Source organism: Canis lupus, chromosome 1 (genome assembly GCF_011100685.1).
Source record: "Canis lupus familiaris isolate Mischka breed German Shepherd chromosome 1, alternate assembly UU_Cfam_GSD_1.0, whole genome shotgun sequence".
Classification (NCBI taxonomy): domain Eukaryota; kingdom Metazoa; phylum Chordata; class Mammalia; order Carnivora; family Canidae; genus Canis; species Canis lupus.
Genome location: NC_049222.1, coordinates 65,731,492 through 65,750,309, shown reverse-complemented (window position 1 = coordinate 65,750,309; position 18,818 = coordinate 65,731,492). Strand labels below are relative to the sequence as shown.

Here is an 18,818-nt window from a genome sequence, read left to right as displayed (position 1 = left end):
AGAACCATGAGACACACTCCCATCAGAGCAGCTTAAAATAAAAATTAACACTACCATATGTTTATGAGGATGTGAAGAAACTGGATTTCTCATAAATTGCTGATGAGAATATAAAATGGTACAGCCATTCTGGAAAACAGTTTGGCCATTTCTTTTTTAAAAACTAAAGATAAACTTACCACTCAACACTCCCAGTCGTTTATCCCAGAGAAATGAAAACTCATCCGTGTAAAAACTTATACACATTGGTTCATAGCAGCTTTATTTATAATAGCCAAAAACTGGAAATAATCAAAATGCACTACAATGGGTAAATAGCTACACAAACCGTGGTACATAAATACCATGGAATATGACACAGTAATAAAAAGGAATTCCTACATGCAAAAACTTGAATGCATCTCAAGGAAGTTATGCAGGGATGGTGGGGGAGGGGGATAAATCCCCCAAAGTAATAACCTGTATGATTCCATTTAAAAAATGATAAAATTATAGAGATGGAGAAAAGATTAGTGATTGCCACGGTATAGGGATGGGGGGAGGTGAGGGTCAGTGTCCATAGAAGGCTAAGCGTTAATTTTAAAAGAACAGCACGATGGAGAACTTACTGGTGATGAAATAATTCTGTTATCTTGACTATAGTTGTGTTTACACAAATCTATACATAATAAAATTACACCCACACTATGCTAATATCAAATTCCTGGTTTGGGTATTATACTATAACTACTCAAAATGTAACCATCGGGGAATAAAAATAACTATCAGATACGAAATAAACTTCTTAAGGATTCCTTAGGGGGAAATGAAACACCCATCTATTAAACTTACTTAGAGATCAAGGTTTTGAAAGCACCTTGCGGATGTTTCTAGTTGAGAAATTTCATTTATTGCGTAAAGTAAAAATTGCATTGCTAATGTGAAGGCAATAATTAAAATCAGTATTAAAATGTACCTAGATTGACTGCACATAGTCTTTCTTCAGAAATTAAATTGTCTGTAGTTAATTGTAACTAAATCTAAATCCTTTATAAACAATTCTAACACATCTCTTCAAACTACTTCCTATAGCAAATGTCATTTGTTATGTAAAACATTTGTAATACCAACAAAATGGAAGTAAAAGGAGACCAATGAAAGTGAATGAAACAATTCCTCAAAAAAAAAAAAAAAAGTTATATAGTCCTATGTATGTGCTTGAGACATTCCAGTATCAGTAAAAAAATATACAAATACACACATCCCTCAAATAGTCAATATTTTAATACAAAATATTAAGTGATAAGTAAAAAGTGCCTTCACAGTCTGTTACCACCTAATATATAATTTTCAAAAATGTGTTCTTTGACTTCTAACCTCTGCTCTTCTTTAGAATTACCTGTGAGGGGGAAAAAAATGAAGATTCATATTATACCCAAGGCAAATAAAACAAAACTCAACAAAAAGTTAAATCATCTTATGTACATGATATGCAAGCCTGAGTTTATAAAACTCAATTTGGAAGGTGATTATGAATCATTTGCCTTATAAAAGATCCTAGACTTCCCTAAAATAATCCGCTTCTCTGAAAACATGGGATACATACAATTCTGAAAATCTGGCTTTATAGTCACTTCTGAATGTCAATTTCTTCAAATGTAAGCCCAAAGTACCCAGACTAATGGTTCCCAACTTGAGGTTCATAGACAATTCAGTAATCTAGGGAGTTAAAGAATGTTCCAAGCGTCAAAAATCCTATTATAAATCAAACATTAACAACTATAAAGCAATACAAATCCAATGCAACACACCAAATTTCTTATATTTGAGCTGTAATTATATGAATTTAGAGACCAAGACCTGTCAGCTTATGCTAAAACAACTCATTAGGTTGACAATTTTCAAAACATTTGGCCCATGAGAAAATAAAATCAGATTTTTGGCTATAAAAGACTGGAAGCATTAGATCAGAATATATCCAGAAAATTTTTTAAAGAACTTACCTATTTCTAGGTTAAGTACATCTATGATGAAAACAAACCCTAAATTTAAAATATACACATACACTCTTCAAGCTCTTAAGCTTTACTTTTACCTGCAGGAAAATAAATGCCTATATTGCTTTTAGTCTAGAAACCTATTAGAATATAAGCAAATTTAAAGCCCCTAAAAAAACTACCAGGGCATGCACACTTCTAGGCTTCCACAGAGATCATCGAATCAGTCTATATCCCAGTCCAATACTTGTAGTTCTCTGGTTTTACAAGGTACACGGGAGGGATGCCTGCATGGCTCAGCAGTTGAGCATCTGCCTTCGGCTCAGGGCGTGATCCCAGGGTCCTGGGATGGAGTCCCACATCAGGCTCCCTGCAGGAGAGGAAGGGACATTCTCCCTCCACCTGTGTCTCCACCTCTCTCTCTGCATTTCTCATGAATAAATAAAATCTTTAAATAAAAGGTACACGGGAACTCTATTATTTTTGCATCTTCTGTGAGCCTACAATTATTTCAAAATAAAAAAAAAATATTAAAAGTCTACAGTGACTGTCAAAAATAAGTCTCTTCCCCACATCATTCCCCCAGTCAACCACAGTTGCCAATTTCTTGAGTAACTAGAAATAACCTCTCTATATAACATTGTGACTATTCAAAGAAATACAGTATATCATCTAAATTTAACTGACTCCCAAAGCTTTTTATAGTATAGCATCTATTAAAATCAAACGAAAATAATGATCTTGGACACATATTTGCAAAGAACTATCCTATCATACTCTTAACACTATACAGAGACACCAGTAAGAAGCAATTTTCTCTGCTTATGTAAGTGATTTAAGTCACTCAAATCGCAAAGTTAGAAAAACAAATAAGTAATCAGAAAAACTCAAAATGATCAAGAAGTTTTCATAAATTTCAAGGTGACAAACTTTCTCAAATATATACAGCCTACTATAAATCATACGGATTAGGAGCCATTCATTTCCCTTAAGTAATGATAAAGCATGGCCATGAATACTTCATAGAAATATTCAGAAATCCGTAATATGGACATATTAAAAAAAAATCTCCCCAATTAAATTCATTAACATAGAAAGCCAAGCATCCCCCAACTGTCGACAGCTGCCTCGGTTGCTGTGTAACTAGGCAAGTGTTACACTGCTAGAACAGCAGCCGATAACTGGTTGGCATTCTGGGCCTAATTCATCCCGAATCTGTTAACTATACACCAGGATGCCTGCATAATTGGGGGAGGGGGGGCAAACATCAGTCAATAACCTGAATAAGGAATCCAAAACAGAAGTGATAAACTAGATATTTTTTAAGTTAATTCCTGCTCAAGAGAAGAAAGTCAGATTTTACCTTTGCTGCAGCCAGTACATGCTCTTTTTTAATGACTCCATCCTTATTCTCAAAAGCATTCATTCTGGACTCTTCTGCTAACCGATGAACAAACAGTAAACAATTCAGATGCACCTTTAAAAAGAAAATCAAAAGAATTTTTAAATTCAAACACTTATACTCTGAAATATTGATTTTTAAAAATAAGATTCCAAGATTTATTATAATATTTACTGGTGTGCTTAAGTGAATTTACTTTCTAAAGAATTCGATTTAATTTTTTTTATAAATTTATTTTTTATTGGTGTTCAATTTGCCAACATACAGAATAACACCCAGTGCTCATCCCGTCAAGTGCCCACCTCAGTGTCCGTCACCCAGTCACTCCCACCCCCCGCCCACCTCCCCTTCCACCACCCCTAGTTCGTTTCCCAGAGTTAGATAAATTCAACTTAAATTCCATACAAGAGACTTAGTTACTGCAATACATGAACCAAGGATATAATAAGGCTGACCAAAGGCCCTAGATGATAACATCATCTTAAAGAATAATTATAAAGCTTACGTAAGATTCTATTAAGTAGCAAATATTCTTGCTCCCAAGTCCAAATAAATTTAAATTTATAATGTAATTTCCCCAAAACTTAAAATCAACTTAACAACTATGTTTAAGGTTAATCATCTCTCATTCTACAATCCATGGATTTAACATTTTTTAACCCGATATTTAATTCAAAGTATCTATTCAAAAACATGTTAACTGAAATGTTAAGTTTACTGATGTAAAAAATACATGTATAAAGGTCAAGTTTACTTGTCATCCAACATATCAAAATAATCATATCTACTATTTATAATCTTTATTCAACTTTTTGAGAAATTAAAATAAACATTTAGGTACAATTAGACAATATCTTTAATATATTAGTCTTTTACATATTACTCTTTGCAGTCAAAACAATACTTGTCTAATATTCACTATGTGTGCTACATACAACCACTCCCTCACAGTTCATTAAATATTAATTAACTAGGTAATGTGGTGTTTTAAATTCAAATATTATGCAAAAATCTTTAGTGGATGGTTACAGATGTTTAAGAAAGTTTTAGTGATATGTGGAAAAAAATAGTTTGGGAATTTAAATTTAATAAGATAACCTATGGACGGAACCTTCCTTTGGTACTTTTTCATGCATGGTCTTCTTTAATTGTCACAAGAACTCTAGGGGAAAGCACTTAATTCTGATTATGTAATACCATGTTATTCAATTCTTTGTTAAACTTCTAATGACATCCCATTTCTATTGCAGCAAAAAACAATCTATAATATGGTACAATTTCCTGTTAATCTAGATTTCCTACTTCTAAGAGACATAGCTTCCAGATATGCCCAAAATAAATTCCTTAATACTAAATGACTAGGCTTTCCCAGTTTCCTCGTTCAACTTACAGCTCTACAGTAAGTCTTTTGAACTTCTTTCCGTATTCAAATAAAACCTTGCCTACAGGCATCCTAGTAGTTCCTAAACTTCTCTGAAAAGTCCAAATAAGGTTATGCACCCTGAACTTCCTACCACTGCACACACTATATACACCATGCAGCAATTTCTATCTTCCTCAATGAAATATAAAGGTAAGAACTATGTCTATCTTCCCCAACATTGTATCCTCAGTGATTTTAGTCCATAGCACAATATACAGTGGGTGGTCAATAATTATCACTGCAAGAAAAAAAATCCCTCCATATCTCCCCAAATTACACACACAAAAGTTTTAGTCACTCCCCAATAAACCACACTGTTTTAGAGAACTGACGGGTGTCACAGAAGAGAGGGGGGAATGGGCAAAATGGGTTTAGAAGTGTAGAAGACATAGGCTTCTAGTCATGGAATGAATAAGTCATGGGTATAAAAGGTACAGCTTAGGGAACACAGTCAATGTATTGCAATAGCACTGCACGGTAGTGGCAGCTACACTTGTGGTGAGCATAGAACACAAACTTGTTGAATCACTAAGTTGTACATAAACTATACTTCAAATTTGAAAAAATGAAAAGCAAAAATGCAAAGGGGGAAAAAAAACCCACACTGTTTTGAGAGTTGGTTCACCCTATTAACCTACAAGGAAACTCTTTTCCTCTTCATAAACATGAGCCATAGGTCCTGAGACAATATTGCTTTCTCGATTGTCACAGAATTTTTTTAAGCAAACTAATCCTAATCCTCTCTCATAAAATAGTTAATTGAGTGGTGCCACTCAAATGCACTAAGATTTTTTTTAAGACATTTGTTTTAGAGAGAAAGCTCATGCAAGGGAGAAGTAAAAGCAAAGGGAGAATCTCAAGCAGACTCCCTCCTGACCACGGAGCCCCATGCAGAGCTCGATTTCAGGACCCTGAAATTGATTTCAGAACCTGAGCGGAAGTCAAGAGATGGATGCTCAACCAACTGAGCCACCCAGGTACCTCTGTACTACAGTTTAAATTAAAATAGTCAAAACAAGGGACGCCTGGGTGGCTCAGTAGTTGAGCATCTCCTCTGCCTGCAGCCCAGGGTGTGATCCTGGAGACCCTGGATTGAGTCCCACGTCAGGATCTCTGCATGGAGCCTGCTTCTCCCTCTGCCTGTGTCTCTGCCTCTGTGTCTCTCATGAATAAATAAATATTTTTTAAAAAAGTTCTGGGATCCCTGGGTGGCGCAGCGGTTTGGCGCCTGCCTTTGGCCCAGGGCGCGATCCTGGAGACCCGGGATCGAATCCCACGTCGGGCTCCCGGTGCATGGAGCCTGCTTCTCCCTCTGCCTATGTCTCTGCCTCTCTCTCTCTCTCTCTCTCTGTGACTATCATAAATAAATAAAAATTAAAAAAAAAAAATTAAAAAAAAGTTCTTGTGACAAATGCGAGGAGGTACCGCTCACGGTTTAAACCCTAGGGAAGGAGGGGACCCCTGGGTGGCTCAGCAGTTTAGCGCCTCCCTTTGGCCCAGGGTGTGATCCTGGGGTCTCAGGATCGAGTCCCAGTCAGGCTCCCTGCATGGAGCCTACTTCTCCTTCCTCCTGTGTCTCTGCCTCTCTATGTCTATAATACATAAATAAAATAAATCTTTAAAAAAAAAATAAAAATAAAAAATAAACCCTAGGGAAAGAGCGTTTGTCCTGCTGGAGAAACATATGCTCCGGGCGTTCGACATAGAAACTGCACATTTATCTCAAGACAGAAAATACAACGCGGTGGTTTGGTTCATCCGGCACTGCTGGCGGTGGGAGCCAGGAGTCGGTGGTTTGCCTTCAGTCGCCAACTAGCAGGTGCTCCGCTTTGTCCGGGGGAAGGAATTCACAGCTGAAAGCACACGACGTACAGGTGAGCCGGAGCCGGGGTTCCGCGGGGAGGAAGCTCGGGGACGGGACCGGGTGGCGGGGGCGGGGGTAAGATACAGGCTTGGTGGACAACGGAGGAAGCAGGAAAGGCAGGCAAGGAGGGACGCGCCTAAAAGGGCAGGTCAGCAATGCCCTTTACAGCAGTTGACGGAACCCGGGCAGAATTCCCAAATTAATTCTTTTCTTTTTAAAAGATTTTATTTATTTATTCATCAGAAACAGAGCGAGAGAGAGAGAGAGAGAGAGAGAGAGAGAGAGGGGCAGACACACAGGCAGAGGGAGAAGCAGGCTCCCTGCGGGGACTCGATCCGGGGTCACGCCCCGGGCCCAAAGCAGGTGCTAAACCGCTGAACCACCTAGGGATCCCCCCCCCAAAATTAATTTTCTTTAAGATTTTATTTATTCATTTATTCATAAGACACAAAGGCAGACAGAGAAGCAGGCTCCATGCAGGGAGGCCCACGCGGGACTCGACCCCGGGGTCACGCCCGGGCGGAAGGCAGGCGCTGAACCGCCGAGCCCCCAGGGGTCCCCCCCCCGCCCGAATCAACTTCTTACCCCGTAGCCTTCCCGCCCTTCGCGGCGGCGGCCGGCCACGCCCGGGGGAAAGCGACCGCGCGGAGGCCGAGAGCAGGGGCCTAACGCCGGCTCCCCCCGGACGCGGCCCCTGACACCCACCCGTCGGCGGCACCAACGGCCGGAAGCGCCCTGCGCGGCGGCGGGGTAGGGTAGGGGTGAGGGGGGTAAGGTAGGGGGGTGATGGGGTAGGGGGCGGGGTGCGGGGGAGATGGGGGTGAGGTGAGGGGGGAGGGGAGGGGGGTGATGGGGGAGGGCGGGGTGATGGGGGAGGGCGGGGTGCGGGGCGCCCGCCGGCGTTTACTCCCCACCCCCCGCCCCGGGGCCATCGGCTCACCAGGAGGTCGCCACCCGTCTCCAGACGTAGCCGCGGCTTCTGTCGCCGGAAGAGGCGCCTGAGGAAGGCCCGGGGCGCCTTCCGCCTTACGTGCGTCCTCTGGGACAGCACGCCCGAGACCGCCATGGCTCCCCGCCGCCGCGACACCCCGCCCGCAGCGTTTGAATCCCGCGCCGCAGGAGCGCGCCCGGCGCTCGGCAGTGACGTCAGCCCGGCGCCAGCCCCGCCCCCGGAGCCCGCGGCAGGTCGGGGGCGCCCTGAAGGACTCGGGCGGGATGCTCTGCCGGGAGCGGGAGCCCGCAAGTCCCGCCTTTACATGCTCGCGCTTGGTCTTGCTTGAGACCTTTTCGTGACCTTTTTCTTTTTTTTTTTTTTAATACTACTGCGTATTTTCATGGTAGGGCCCCTGCCCTTTACCTTTGCAATCACTTTACATGGCAGTTTTTTTTTTTTAAGATTTTATTTATTTATTCATGAGAGACCCAGGCAGAGGGAGGAGCAGGCCTCCTGCAGGGAGCCCGACGCGGGACTCGATCCCGGGACCCGGGGTCACGCCCTGGTGACCTCCCCCCCCCCCCGCCCCCGGCTGCCCCCTAGATGCAATTTAAATGCCACGCCGTTCAAACCCTCGCTGCGTCTCCCAACAATTTTTGCATCCCATGTTCTGTCTCCCTGATATTTCCCACTCATTTTTTCTCTTTCCCCTTTAGTCCCTTTCACTATGTTTTATATTCCCCAAATGAATGAGACCATATAATGTTTGTCCTTCTCCGATTCACTTATTTCACTCAGCATAATACCCTCCAGCTCCATCCACGTTGAAGCAAATGGTGGGTATTTGTCATTTCTAATGGCTGAGGAATATTCCATTGTATACATAGACCACATAACTCCGGGAAACGAACTAGGGGTGGTGGAAGGGGAGGGGGTGGGGGTGACTGGGTGACAGGCACTGAGGGGGGCACTTGACGGGATGAGCACTGGGTGTTATTCTATATGTTGGCAAATTGAACACCCATAAAAAATAAATTTATAAATAAATAAATGAATAAATAAATAAATTTTTGCATCCTCTGTGCTGCCAGTGCAAGTAGTTCCTAGACTTCATCGTGCTCCGCATGGAGCATGTGGGTGGGGGGGAGGTTCTGATTCCACGGACAGGGAGGGGCGTGAGCAAGTGGTCAGGTCACGTTGACCCTGTTAGTGTGCGCACACGCAGGGTGTAATGCCCATGATCATTATCCCTAACAACTGGCAATTGGCGTGATAGCCACGTCCCCGCGTGGTCCCTCCCGCCTCCGCCCCCCACCCCCGTGTCGGCGACCCCCTCTCTGCCCGTGATAGCACCTTTCACCCTGTGGGCCGCTCTCCCTCGCAGTCACACCAGGGCTTGTCACCACGAAGTCCCACACCCTCCCATACCCTCAGTCTTCTCACTCTGCACCCTCCTCGGTGGGTTCAGCTCACTCCTCCTCCCAGTGTTCCCAATCCAGCGATGCTCACGTGCCACCTGGATGGGCTAGCAGGCTCTTCCTTTCTTTGCCCACAGGCCACCAACCCTTCTCTTCTGCTTATCCTCCCTCCTGCAGCCTGTTGGGCATTATTATAATATTTCCTTGTAGTTCTCAGCTCTCTAGCCATTCTCTTTCCTTCCCCTTATAGTCGCCTGACCAACCGCCGACCCGGCTTAAATTAACATCTCGGTCTGTTGGGTGCTTTCAACTGAGCCTTGATATTTTGTCTTAAGAAAATCACACAGACCGGCCTGGGTCTGGTCTCAGCTTAAATTTATGAGCATTCGAGTGGGCTTTACAGATTACCTGCAATCTTTTGCTATCTGCTAAGTTCTTCCATCCACCCATCCTTTTCCACAAACCTCCCTCCTTCACTCCTATCCCTTCCTCACTGACCTCAGTTGATGTCATTGCCTCCCTAACAAACTAGAAGCACCTCATAAAGACTTTCCGGATACTCCCACCACCACCTCTACCCATCAGGCTCCACTTGCTCCCTAAGCATCCTCTAAGATGTCCACTCCGCGTGTGCCCTAGATCCCAGTCCCCTCCCTTTCTTAAGGACCTTTAATTCTCTCTTCTTCTACTTTATGAATTTTCCTTTCTTGCTGTTTTTTTTTTTCCCCTCTGTACACATGTTGTAATGTCTACCCTTTTAAAGACTTTTTGGGAGACACCTGGGTGGCTCAGTCAGTTAAGCGTCTGCCTTCAGCTCAGGTCGTGATCCCAGGGTGCTGGGATCGAGCCCCACATCGGGTTCCCTGCCCCATGGGGGGGCCTGCTTCTCCCTCTCCCTGCTGCTCCCCCTGTTTGTGCTCTCTCCCTCCCCCCCCCCGGTAAAATAAATAAATTTAAATTTTTTTTTAAAAATAACCTCTTTCTTGATCCCATCTTTGGTTACTGCCCTTTGACAAAAAAACTAGAAAGCATTGGCTAAATTTGATGTCTCCAGTTCCTTTACTTCCATTTTCCCCTGAAGCTACTGCAATCAGACTTTTGTTCTTATCTCTCAAAATTGTTGTATGTCAACATAAGAATACTTTTAACTCCAGTGGCCAATTCTCAGACTTCAGTTTATTTGACTAACAAGGAGTATCTGTTGGGTTTTATAATTCTTCCTTCCAGGAAACATTTTCTTTAATTTGATGCTATTCTCTTTTGGTTTTCTCCTACTTGACAACCATTCATTCTCCATTTCTGGTTTCTCCTTGTGTCCTTTATCTCTAGATACTGAAGTACCCCGGAGCTCAGTCATCAGATTTCTTCTCTATCTACACACTTCCTATGTGATCTCATCCATGACTTTAAGTACCAATTTTACATCTCCTGCTAATTCTCTTCCCTAATCAGACCTTTATATCCAATTCTCCACTAGGCTGGAATTTTAAGTCACCTAAATTTAACACATCCAAAATTAGGTCTTGATAATACCCTATATCCCAAACCTGCTCCTAACACCAACTTCTCTACCACAGCTGACGGCACTTCCATTTTTCCAATTACTCAAGCCAAAATCTTGGAATCATCCTTGGCTCCTCTCTTTCTCTCACCCCACACTCAATCTTTCAACACATTTTGTGAGCTCTGTTTGTAGTATCTGATCCCTTTTGGCCAAGTCACCTTCATCTCTCACTTGGATTATTGCAACACCCTCCTGACTGTGTCTCAGACTGTTTCTATTTATCCTGGACAGAAGAGCCAGGTTTAACTCAGATTATGTAACTCTTCTCCTCAAACCCCTTCCATTTCCATCAAAATAAAAGTTCTACAATGACTTTTCAGGTTTACCTGCCTGCCAAGTACAAACACACATACAAATGCAGAATGAACTCTTTGACCTTATCTCCCACAATTAAGCAACTCACTCTCCTCCGGCCGTATTAGCATCCCCGATAGCCTTCAGACACACCTGAAATCCATCATATACACCAACTACTCCCCCATCAGGTGTTTGCACTTATTATTCCCTCTGCCAAGAATGCTTTTTCCTCATTTACTCACAGAAGTGTCTCCATCACTTCCTTCAAGTCTCTGCTCTGACAAGGATCAGAGAGACCTATTTAAAATAGAAACTCCACACATGGATACACATATACACCTAGACGCACACATGTGCACATGCACAGACACAGGTCTGACAGTGTGCAAAAGCTGACTTATCTTCTTAGCACTGTGTTCAGTGACGTTATGTTGGTAGCCAAAAGTATTTACACCACTGGAATTGGAAAATGCACAAATCAGGGATTTTTTTATTGTGTCTTTTGGAAAAGAAATTCTTAAACGTTTACCAACATAACACTGCACATATCCCCGCTGATATAAATATCCTCTCTCTGTGGTTTACTTTTCTCTATAGCACTTTTCACCATCTAATATGGCTTCTGCATATAGAAAACTGTTATTGTAGTTTTATTTATGATATAAATAATTGGAGACAGTTATTATTCATTAAGAGGGGAATGGAAATACCTATTGTTGTACATCTTAGTTTCCTAGCATTACTGTAACAAATTACCACCCATGTAATGGATTCAAACAGTGCAAACTTACCATCTTTCAGTATTGCAGGTCAGAAATCCTAAAATCAGTGTCAGCAATCTGCCTTCCTTCTGGAGGCTCTGGGAGAGTGTCTGTTTGCTTGCCTTTTCTAACTTCTAGAGGCCATTTCCATTCTTTGGCTCAAAGCCCTTCCTCCACTTTCAAAACACATCACTTTACTTTCTGTTTTGATCACATCTTTTTCAGACTTTGATCTGCTCGACATCTTCTAAGAGCCCTTGCTATCGCTTTGGGCCTATCCAGATAATCCAGGATTATCTGGTCATCTCCAGATCCTTAACTTCATCACATCTGCAAAGTCTCTTTTGCCAAGCAAGGTAACATTTTCAGATTCTGGAGATTAGGACATAGATATCTTTAGGGGGAAGGGGAGCTTTGTTCTGCCTACTACATGCTCTCTTCCGGGGCTTCAGTGGTGGATATGGTTTATATCTGCTCTGTCCCATACAGTAGCAATATGTGGCCATTGAGTATTTGAAATATGGCTAGCATGATTAACGATATTAACTTTATTTAAATGTCATTTCCATTTACCAGCCACATGTCATTAGTAGCTACCATATTGGACGGTGCAGTTAGAGAAAACCAACAAGTAATTCCAACAAGTAATTCCCTCTTACACTTTTGTAGGTAGGTGGAACCCAAGGAATAGGATTCAAAGAGAACTTTCAATTTATCTGCATTTTTCATACTTTCTATAATGTGAGTACTTTTTTCTAATTTTTACACATTTAAAACAATATTTATGTAGGGTATAACAGTAATAATTGTATTTATCCCTCTAGTGAAGCATGTCCCTACATATTATAGTATTCAATCTAAACAAAAGTATGGTATTGGTATGGCTGTTATGGGTGTTACTATTTCTATTGTATGTGAAATTAAATGATCACAGAGCTTGAATGGCCCAGGTAAAAAAGTTTATGTGGAAAATTTAAGGCATTAACTCTGATGTTTTCATTTTCCAATATGTTACACTATCTTAAAATATAAGAGAAGTGTTCAAATTCTGCTCAATTGCTTTCCTTTAAAAAAAAAAAAAAAACTTCTTATTTTTTTTTTTTTTACAGACTTTCACCTTCAACAGAGTAAAACATTGGAAAATTTCATCACAACCTGGATTTCCAAACATTCTTCTTTTCTTTTATGCTTTTTAGTAATTAAATTCCGTTGATTCAAAGGATGAAAAATAACAGAACAGCTATTGGAACCCTAGCCCACAAAACTAGAATTTTCCCCCAAAACTGAAAGTGTCTAGGGTGATGACAACCCTAAGTCCAAATCCAGGTAAAGTAAAAGGGAATCCAGGTAGAAAAAACGAGGTATGGACAGGAGTAGCATTGACACCAGAAGGATAAATACATCTCCCTTTTTTATCCCAACCAGGAGTCTTCTAATGTAAATTTGCCCTGATTTGAAAAGCACAAGGCCCCTTTGATGCTGTTGTTTACTCTGCTGTTTACAAAAATAAAATTTGTTCAAAGAAAATTACTGAGAGATTTTTCACCCCTTTAATGCTATTCTAAGGCATTGGTATGTATGAAAAACAATATAAATTTTGAGAATTTTTGCCATTTTTGTTAGTGATATCTATTGATGTCTGCTAAGATTCTTTTAAAATAGGGATGAATTTTTTTTTCAGAATCTATCCTAAGAAAATAATCCTAATATAAAATCAGTCTTACGCACAGAGATTTTTTAAATATTTTAAAAACATATCTAATATGGAAATTGGGATACATACATTCAATTAACTATTATTGTGGTCATATTAAAAATGACATTTATGAAAGACTTAAGCCTAGAAGACAGTGATGTTAATCCCAAGTGGGAGAAAAATGCGTGTGTACCAAGTTAAATAGAATATGACCCCAAAAATATTGAAAAACATGATATGCATGCACATACACACAACACTGAGAAGAAATATACCATAATATGGACTTAATTTTTAGATAATGGGCATGTGGATGACATTTTTATTATTTTAAATGTCCAGTTTTCTACAATAAACATCCTTTAAAGAAGAAACGATGAGATATTTCATATTTTGCCTGATATTGTATATAGTTTAAAATGTTTACTAAATAAATTTCATTAATGTACTTCTAAGAAAGCTACATTAGAAAAACCTTAAAAAAATAATGGATAATGTTTTTTGGTATTTGACACAATCTTGGAAAATAATTTGATCTTGCTTTTTGTATAGTGTACTAATGCATACATATGGAATATGTTACTAGATAATGAATTCATGAGAATTAACATTTTTGGATCACTTTAAATGAAATGAATGACTTAGAAGATTGTTTCTGACTTGTGCTTTTGTGCTTGTTAGCAAAGCATTACAAAAAGTGTTAATAATAAACACTGTCTGATAGAATCTTATAGTTTGCAAAAAGTTTTGACATATTATTTTATTAGAACATTAAGAAAATTAGGTTGATTATAATAAGGACTAATCTTCAACAAAGCAGGAAAAAATATCCAATGGAAAAAAGACAATGTCTTCAACAAATGGTGTTGGAAAAACTGGACCATTTTCATATACCATACACAAAAATAATTCAAAATGGATGGAAGACCTAAATATAAGACAGAAAACCATCAAAATTCTAGAGAACACAGGCAGCAACCTCTTTGACCTCAGCTGTAGCAACTTCTTACTAGACACAATGCCAGAGGCAAGGGAAACAAAAGCAAAAATGAACTATTGGGACCTCATCAAGATAAAATGCTTCTGCACAGCAAAGGAAAGAGTTAACAAAACCAAAAGACAACAAAATGGGAGAAGATATTTGCAAATGACATATCAGATAAAGAATCTATAAAGAATTCATCAAACTCAACACCCACAAAATAAATAATCCAGTTAAGAAATTGGCAGAAGACATGAGCAGATATTTTTCCAAAGAAGACATACAGATGGCCAACAGACACATGAAAAGATGCTCAACATCACTCATCATCAGGTAAATGCAAATTAAAACCACAATAATATACCACCTCACACCAGTCAGAATGGCTAAAATTAACAACACAGGATACAACACATGTTGGCGAGGATGTGGAGAAAGGAGAACCCTCTTATACTGTTGGTGGGAATGCAAGCTGGTGTGGTCACTCTGGAAAACAGTGTGGAGCTTCCTAGGAATGTTAAAAATAGAACTGCCCTATGACCTAGCAATTGCACTACTAGGTATTTACCCAAGAGAAACAAAAATGCAGATTCAAAGGAGCACATGCACCCCAATGTTTATCACAGCATTATCAACAATAGCCTAAATGTCCATCAACAGATGAATGAATAAAGAAGATATGGTGTGTGTGTGTGTATGTATATGTATGTATATATATATATATATATGATGAAATATTACTCAGCCAACAAAAAGAATGAAATCTATTTGCAATGACATGGATAGAGCTAAACTGTATTATGCTAAGCAAAATAAGACTGTCAAAGAAAGACAAATACTATATGATTTCACTCATATGTGGAATTTAACAAAACAGATGAACATATGGGAAGGAAAAAAAGAGGGCGGTGGGAAGCAAACCAGAAGAGACTCTTAACAATGGGAAACAGAGGGTTGATGGAGGAAGTTGAGTGGGGAATGTGCTAGATGGGTGATGGGCATTAAGGAGGGCATTTGTTTTTTTTGTTTTTGTTTTTTTTTTTTTTTTTTTATTTATGATAGTCACAGAGAGAGAGAGAGAGAGGCAGAGACACAGGCAGAGGGAGAAGCAGGCTCCATGCACCGGGAGCCTGATGTGGGATTCGATCCCAGGTCTCCAGGATCGTGCCCTGGGCCAAAGGCAGGCGCCAAACCACTGCGCCACCCAGGGATCCCCAAGGAGGGCATTTGTGACAAGCACTGGGTGTTATATGTAAATGATGAATCACTAAATTATACACCTGAAACCAATTTTACTGTGTATGTTAACTAACTAGAATTTAAATAACTTGAATAAAAAAAATAAAATTTTAATCTGCCAGATATACCACTGTTGCCAAAAATTTTTATAACTTTAAAATACCTCTGTCGTAGCTCTTTCATCATTTGTGAAATACAAACATTTATAAAATTTTGGAACCTGCCATATTTCAGTTTTTCATCAACACAGTGGTTTGTAAGAAATTATTCCAGAAACTGGAAAATTTCACCTACTTGTGCATCTCTTAATATTCATATTTCAAAAGTTTAGCTCAGCTAAGAGCATCTTTTCTAATCCTCTTCCCCTCACTGATTATCCCATGTTTCAGGTTGAATATGGAGTGGTTATAGGGACACAAATCTGTGTTTCAGTGTTGATGATAGATATGGGCTTTGAAATAAGTCCTTGTTAGGAGTCCCAAAAACTTTGGGCTTTTTGATGTGTTTTCCATGATTGAAAGATTGCTTTGAAATAGGACATAGTATTCCAAAACAAATGGACTTTGCTAAGAAATATTAAGTGGGACTAAAAATCGTAAGTTGGAGCAAAAGCTACATTGTTAACAATAATTCTTTCGTAACTTTTTTATGCTATAAAGAACAATTGCTACTAGAACATTATTTGGAACAGAACAGGGCAAAAGAGAAATACTGTAATTTTAAAATTTTACTCAGCTGGTAATAGGCCCACATAAAATCATCAGTATTTTTTTCTCTTAATTTAGGGACTCCAGGGAGTTTTCAAATTGGCATCGCTTTCCATAGATAAATTATTAAGGATTCTGTGAGAAATAAAATGACATCAATTGGCCAGTTGTCAAGAAAAAAGAATAAACTATTTCTTTCCAGGTAAAACTTCTTCTCTTCTGTCTCTAAAATAGCCACATTTTTCTGGGGGAGGGGAGATTTTTTTAAGCAAATGGAGAAAATTCCAAAATAATTTATTATTTAGCAACTTTTATTAGACAACAAGGAGAAGGGAGAGCTAGGATAAAGTGGAAAAAAAATACACCTCCCTTCCTTCCTCTTCAGGCACAAGGACTGGGAGAGAAAAGCTTTAAACTGGGTAAATGTTTAAAGTTTTTATTTATTTCCCTGGACTGAATTGTAATGATGGATAATTATGAGACTTGATTAAACTTTATTTCTCATCAGAATAGAGGGTTTTTGAGTTTATTACCAAGAGACAGTAAAATCCTGATATTTGCACCTAAAAAAAAGAAGGAGGGAGGAAGGGAGGGAGAAAGAATAAAGTTAATTTCCACCTATATTTCATCGTCTGGCTTCAATAATCTTAAGCCATTACAAAAAATATGATAAAAGTAACTATACTTTTGTGTTCAATAATCTTAAGCCATTACAAAAAATATGATAAAAGTAACTATACTTTTGTGAGTGTTTACTATATTTCATCGTCTGGCTTCAATAATCTTAAGCCATTACAAAAAATATGATAAAAGTAACTATACTTTTGTGTTCAATAATCTTAAGCCATTACAAAAAATATGATAAAAGTAACTATACTTTTGTGAGTGTTTACCATGTGTGCCCAGACTACTCTAGATATCAAGTACATGGGCACATCTAATCTTCTCTAGAACTCTAGAGGTACATACTATTACTATCCTCGTTTACAGAGAAGGTAAAGGAGATCCAGAAGTAACTTCTCAAAATTTACATCTTTAGTGGAGATGAGATGAGTTTTATCACAGCAAAACCTGGGAATAACATAAAATGTCTAGTTAAATAAACATAGTCTGTCCTTGCACTACCAGGCACTCACGTAAAGCAATGATTTTAACCACCAAGTGGAACTATGTAAAAATATAGCTTACTAATGGTAAATGAAAAAAAATCAAAATATTCTATCATTGGTGTTTTGGCTTATATGTCTTTTGTTAAAAATAAAGTTTATAAAAAACAGCTTGAAGAAAAATCACAAAATGTGAGTGAAAGGGTATTAATTTAATGGGTGTTTTCTTTTCTCTGTAATTTTCTGTTTATTTAATGTGGTAACATTGGACCTCTATTGGAAGAATAAATTAATACAGTGTAAAAAGTAATTCACTTGAACTTTTTTTATCAAAACCAGTCAAAGGGTTTACATTTTAAAAATTGACTTCAGCTAGGTTTTTAGTATTATGAGACTAGCAATGATGAAAACAAAACTGTCTTACTCCTTATTGAAAATTAATTTTCTAACATGGCCATATCCTTAAAACCAATCTTTTTTGAGCACATCTGGGTCCCAGGTAAACAAAGGAGGAATCAGAAGTTAAGTACATGCCCTTTTCTTTAAGGTCAGTTTCTGAAAACTACACATAGCACATTACTTCTATTTCTTTGAAAAGAACTCTCCTATATCATGAACCAAAATGTAAATCAGGGTAGAAAATGCTATTTGTATTTGGGCTACCATGTGCCCAGCTAAAAATCAAGGAATGTATAGTAACTGGGAGACTTTCATGCATGAGGTTTTACTGAGAGTCAATATAAATAGAGATTAGAAAGGATTTTGAAGTCAAATAAACTAGAATCTGAGTACAGGTCTATCACTTAGCTTTAAGACCTTACACAAGTGGCTAATCTCTCTAACCATGAATTACATGATCTGAAAAGGGGGAAATCCTAATATTATGACTAGAGTATACATTTGCCTATCTAGTATGTAACTATACAGTATAGTTTTGACTGCCTTACTATTTTGGCAGGAAATAATTATTGTGTGACTCCTGTAAAGCTGTCATCACACTACATGACATATAACAATTTTCTATTTTCATCAAGCACCCCTATTATAATTTGTTATTATGTTCTGTAAGATAGAATTTTTCAACCAAAAATTAATCATCAAATTCTACGATTAGTTCGATTATCATAATCACACACCAAACATAAAGATATGGGGTTTTTCATTTGCTCCACACCCAATTAAATGCTTGAACTCATGACACTGAATTCAAGAGTTGCATGCTCTACTGATCGAGCCAGCCAGGCACACCTATAAAGATGTATTTCAAAAGACAAATTTTGCATTTGACTACAGAGCAGGTGACAAAAACAATATTGTTGTAATATCCTCAAAAATCCAAGCTACTATTCTCTCTACCCATTTACCTCTGTACATACATTTCAAATGCAAAATTAGGGAGCATGTGAAAAAACCAACCAGCAGCAGCAAGCACAAGAGAAGTAATAGTCA

At 39.0% G+C, this 18,818-nt stretch overlaps 1 protein-coding gene and 2 long non-coding RNA genes across 3 annotated transcripts in view; 2 read left to right on the top strand and 1 right to left on the bottom strand.

The window, feature by feature from the left end:
• Window positions 1-1,245: 1,245 nt before the first annotated feature.
• Window positions 1,246-7,779, bottom strand: CENPW (centromere protein W). The gene is made up of 3 exons (XM_038526731.1): window positions 7,606-7,779; window positions 3,340-3,453; window positions 1,246-1,378 (listed from the first exon to the last, which is right to left on the bottom strand). The coding sequence occupies exons 1-3, from the start codon at window positions 7,729-7,731 to the stop codon at window positions 1,352-1,354; spliced, it is 267 nt and encodes an 88-aa protein (XP_038382659.1). The 5' UTR covers window positions 7,732-7,779; the 3' UTR covers window positions 1,246-1,351.
• Window positions 7,320-14,179, top strand: LOC119870791. The gene is made up of 3 exons (XR_005353888.1): window positions 7,320-7,415; window positions 12,309-12,380; window positions 12,749-14,179. It is a non-coding gene; the product is annotated as an uncharacterized LOC119870791 (long non-coding RNA).
• A 1,579-nt stretch (window positions 14,180-15,758) lies between these two features.
• Window positions 15,759-18,818, top strand: part of LOC111096230 — a 38,597-nt gene continuing 35,537 nt past the window's right edge. The window contains exon 1 of the long non-coding RNA XR_005353887.1: window positions 15,759-16,465. This is a non-coding gene — a long non-coding RNA (uncharacterized LOC111096230). The remainder of the gene's footprint in view (window positions 16,466-18,818) is intronic.

Excerpts from the sequence above, each read along its gene's own strand:
- CENPW (XM_038526731.1), bottom strand. The coding sequence starts at position 7,731 with ATGGCGGTCTCGGGCGTGCTGTCCCAGAGGACGCACGTAAGGCGGAAG. Across the intron at positions 3,454-7,605 it reads AGACGGGTGGCGACCTCCTG|GTGCATCTGAATTGTTTACT; the intron begins GTGAGCCGATGG and ends TTCTTTTTAAAG. Across the intron at positions 1,379-3,339 it reads ATGTACTGGCTGCAGCAAAG|GTAATTCTAAAGAAGAGCAG; the intron begins GTAAAATCTGAC and ends TCCCCCTCACAG.